This window comes from Rhinopithecus bieti, unplaced genomic scaffold (assembly GCF_001698545.2).
Source record: "Rhinopithecus bieti isolate Rb0 unplaced genomic scaffold, ASM169854v2 scaffold_3763, whole genome shotgun sequence".
Taxonomy (NCBI): Eukaryota; Metazoa; Chordata; class Mammalia; order Primates; family Cercopithecidae; genus Rhinopithecus; species Rhinopithecus bieti.
The window spans coordinates 831,497-836,096 of record NW_016804379.1 but is presented as its reverse complement, the minus strand read 5'-3'; the positions used below and the strand labels follow the sequence as shown (position 1 = coordinate 836,096).

Below are 4,600 nucleotides of genomic sequence, written 5' to 3'. Positions count from 1 at the left end.
GATCCACCTGCCTCAGCCTCCCAAAGTGCTGGGATTACAGGCTTGAGCCACCGCGCCCGGCCCAGAACTGGAATTTGAACCTAGTAGGATAGGATTGCATTGGTGTTTTCTAAGTCCTTCACTTAGGGATGGTTTTTTTTTTTCTTGAAATAACGTGGTGACAGTGGTAGACGTTTTTCTTTTTAAAAGTGGTGACAAAGTACTAAACATAGGCTATATTTTTGTCCCCCAGAAAGGGAAATCTGTTATTTATTTATTTATTTAAGATGGAGTCTTGCCCTGTCGCCCAGGCTGGAATGCAGTGGCATGATCTTGGCTCACTGCAACCTCTGCTTCCTGGGTTCAACTAATTCTCGTGTCTCAGCCTCCCTAGTAGCTGGGATTACGGGCGGCCACCACCACACCCGGCAATGTTTTTTTTTTTTTTTTTAGTGGAGTGATGGGGTTTTGCCATGTTGACCAGGCTGGTCTTGAACTATTGACCTCAAGTGATCCACCTGCCTTGGCCTCCCAAAGTGCTGGGATTACAGGCATGAGCTACCGCACCTGGCCTAAATGTTAAAAATACTCTTTTAATTAAACAACACTGAATTTTAGGAATTTATCCTAAAAGGATTCTTTTATATAATAATCTACAAATATTAATTGGACAATTACTCAGAGTTGTATGTACATGAATATTCACAGTAATATTGTTTATAGTAGCAGAAAGGAAGGAAAGTAGGAACTTAATGCCCATTAAATGGCCATTGATTAAATTGTTTATATCCATATGGTATAAAAATACGTAATTATTAAAATTGGTTGCAGAGATTGATATTTAAGTAATTTTGAAAGATACTCATTTCAGTGTTGAACTTTAAAAAGCAAGTATGAATTTAGTTACATGAGATTCTCTGTAGAGATTTCTAAGTATTAAAGGTAGTGTTACCTATATGCTGTGATCACTGATGATTTATACTTTTTCTTTTATATTATTTGATTTTTTTCCTACAGTGACTATTAATCTGTTTTTATCAATACAAGAGAGTGAAACCTTAAAGGCATATAATTTTGTGGTTTTTCTTTTATTGAAAAGTGTTTCAAGAAGTAAATTATAGTAGATTACTGTTATAAAACCTAACCAAAATCTTAAATGGGAAAACTGAAGTACAACAACGGTGATTTTAAATAAGCTATTTGATAAGAGCTTTGTGGAATGGAAAAGAAAAACATTTTAAAGCATGATTTTGCAACATAAAAGCAGCACAATTATGTAGGTAAATGATAAGATGGCTTAAGGGAAAGATGTTTCAAACTTGAAGTAATTTTAAAATCTCTTGCATATTTTGTTTATATACATATTCTTTCAAAGTAAAATCTTTGCTATATTTCTCTTACATGGTAATTATTAAATCTGTTTACATATGTGTATCGTTATTATAATGTATAGAAAGTGGAAATAATAATCCAGAGTTCTCGACGTGGATTAAATAGGAGTTATCTCAGTGTAGAACAAGATATTCTCATTAGACTGCACGCTGTTTTGACAACCTGTTCTAAAATGTAGGCAGTCTATTTGATAGAAAGGATTTTGTAAATCAGTATAATTAAATTTATTGAGACTTGTTTATTTTTAAATACAGGCTGACAAGACCTACATGTTACGAGAATATACATCACGAGAAAGCAAAATTTCTAATTTGATGGTAAATACTTAAATATCAGTTTTTAGACGTTGAATTTTAATGTTTCATTTTAATTTAAGTAGTGTATACCCCTTATCCCAACCACCCAAGTTTATATCCCTAAACCCATTCATTCACCTAGTGGGGCTTTACAGGATATAAATTCTACTGGAGCATAACTTTTCTGACCTTACCTCAAATACAAGAACATTTAGAGCTGCTAGGTACTTAAGCCTCATCTAATCTAATTTTCACATTTTGTTCTGGAGAAACTGAAACCCAGAGGTGTGACTTACTCTGAGTCACATAACTGTCTGGTGATGGACGTTCTTTCCACTTACCACCCTGCCACCTTATTTCTTTCTACACAGTCTCCTTTTCTCTTCCTAAGATGTGGTGATTCTATACCATGATTTGTTTATTTTGGCATCATTTTTCTTTATTTTTTACTCCCCTGGGACCTGTGAAGCCTTCCTTAGAACTTAGGATTCTATAATGGGTTGCTTAAAAATTGATACCTTCCTATAAACTTGATTTTCTTTTTTTTTTTACCCTTAGTACTTATTTCTGTCTGTGTATAGAATATACTTGGAACAGAAAAGTTACTTAGATTCTATTGTAGACTACATGCTGGACTCTAATGGAAGACTAGTGTTTTCAAGTTAGAAAAGCAGCAGGTACATAGGGTTGGATTAATATATTAAATTCTTGCTACATTTGTGGGAACATTATAAATTATATAACCCTGTGATCTTTGATGAAATCATTCAGTAACAAAATTGAATGATTCAGTAACAAGAAATACCTATTATTTTTAGGAGCACGTATGCATATATTGCACCTGATTTTAAAATTCCCATGCTTTATGAATGCTTGAATCAAAACATTCTCAAGAAATGTCAGTATAACTGAATATGCTAATATGATTTATGTATTTCCTAGCATGTTCCACCTTCCCTCTTCACGGAACCTAATGAAATATCCCAGTATTTACCAATAAAGGAAGCAGTCTGTGAGAAGCTAATATTTCCAGAAAGAATCGATCCTAACCCAGCAGACTCACAGAAAAATACACAAGTGGAATAGAATGTGATACAACATATACTCCCTGTGGAATCTGACTGGACACCTTGGCTATTTGTAAGGGGTTATTTTTATTATGATAATTAATTGCCTTGTTTATGTACAGATTTTGTGTAGCCTTAAAGGAAAAAAAAATAAAGATCGTTACAGGCAGGTTTCACTCAACTGCTATTTGTACTGTCTGTCTTCACATTCATATTCCAGATTTACATTTTCTGGAATTAAATTTGGATGATTTCTAAATTATCACAAAGTGGGACCTCAGCAGTAGTGTTGTGTGTGTCTCATGAGCAGTGAGCACAGTCTGAATTCATCATTAAACACTATCTTCTACCATGAGGAGGTTAATGTAAATCACCAAATCCCAATGCCTTGTGACTTTCATAGGATTCCTGATCGTGCATATTGATGGACTAGCTCTCCACTTTGGGCTTTCTGATATTTATTCACACCTCTGGAGTTGTAACTTGCCACATACAAAATTAGTCTCATAGTGTAGTGAACTTCACCCCAAAAATTTTGAAAATGTATTTCCCCCCGTTTTAAATTGGCTTTGAAATTAAAAAAAAAAAAATTAGACTTAGTACCAGAACCAAAAATACCTAGATTATTATATACATAGAAACAGGAATATGGTTTACCACTGATAGGTAGGAGTTATCTGTCCTCCATCTTTAGGTGCTTTTTCTTAAATGTGGTTCTACTTATACTGATATTTTTAATTTCCATCTTCATGCAATCTCAGAGTGAATAAACCCCTTAAATTTGGTGCTGGTTCGAAAAGTCTAAAGGGTTTATTAGGGGTTGTTTTTAGCAAATATTACATCAATCCTTAAAGCAGCAAGATTGATTTTCTGCTTAAAATATTTGGGAAGATAAGTGAGGAGGAGGGGGTTTTAAAATATAAAAGCCAGTTTTTCTATATTAAGGTGCATATTTGTAACATTACAGGGGATGAAGTAAAATGTAATTAATTAGCACAAGACTTAGGGAGTACAGAAAGTACACAGAAATAAATTTCAATTCCATTTGATTATTTTGATAATGACCCCTTAGTCATTTTATATTCTTGTCTGCCTTTCTAGAAAAATGGTCTTCATAAAGTGAAAAGTGATTAAAAAGCACCAAATAAATTATTTGAAGTGGATTTTTTAAAATAATTTTTTGAAGGGCAGGGGGAAAATTCACCCCTTTTCTGATTTGAAATATGTTGTACATATTTCCATATGATGGATAAATCATTAAGTAAGAATATTTGATTTAAAGTATTAGCAAAACTCTTCAGGTATTTGCCTGAAGACAAATTTTAACAAAACATATACACTTGGATATCCGTCATTGCTCAAACTCTGGTGTATTGCTGGAGCCAATAGGCAGGGTATATTTTATTAGCTAAATTTGGTATTTGTCTTCTGCCTATCACCTCCAAGCTACAGGAAATCAGGATTTTGTTGGCTTTAAGAAAACACATGGTATGTTCACTGTATATTAAATATACCTGTATTTAATGTTTTCTCTTAGGACAGAAAAGTACACACACACACACACACACACACACACACACACACATTGTGCTCAGCTTACTTTCTGTTTTATATTATTTGCCATTCAGATTTGAACAGAATAGACTCTTCATGCAAACTGTATGAAATGAAAAACATGTAAGACTCTTCATTAGTTGGAGTTTCTGGGCAACATTGTGTGTGTGTGTGTGTGTGTGTGTACAGACACATTTTTTTTTTTAACTTGTTGATTCAGATGTCTTGGTCCCTGAATAGTCCTAGATTACTTATTTTGAGAATTCATTGTTAAAAATTAAAGGGAATTAAAATAATTGCCTTTTTTTTTTT

General features: G+C 33.4%; 1 protein-coding gene across 2 annotated transcripts in view; it reads left to right on the top strand.

Moving 5' to 3' along the window:
- TIPRL (TOR signaling pathway regulator) overlaps positions 1-3,311 on the top strand; it is a 23,048-nt gene extending 19,737 nt beyond the window's left edge. Inside the window, exons 5-6 of one of the 2 annotated variants that reach the window (XM_017867561.1) lie at positions 1,626-1,688; positions 2,610-3,311. In XM_017867561.1, the coding sequence (XP_017723050.1) occupies positions 1,626-1,688; positions 2,610-2,753 (207 nt within the window). In that variant the 3' untranslated portion in view covers positions 2,754-3,311. The remainder of the gene's footprint in view (positions 1-1,625; positions 1,689-2,609) is intronic. The other variant, XM_017867562.1, reaches the window with a different exon arrangement.
- The last annotated feature ends 1,289 nt before the right edge of the window (positions 3,312-4,600 follow it).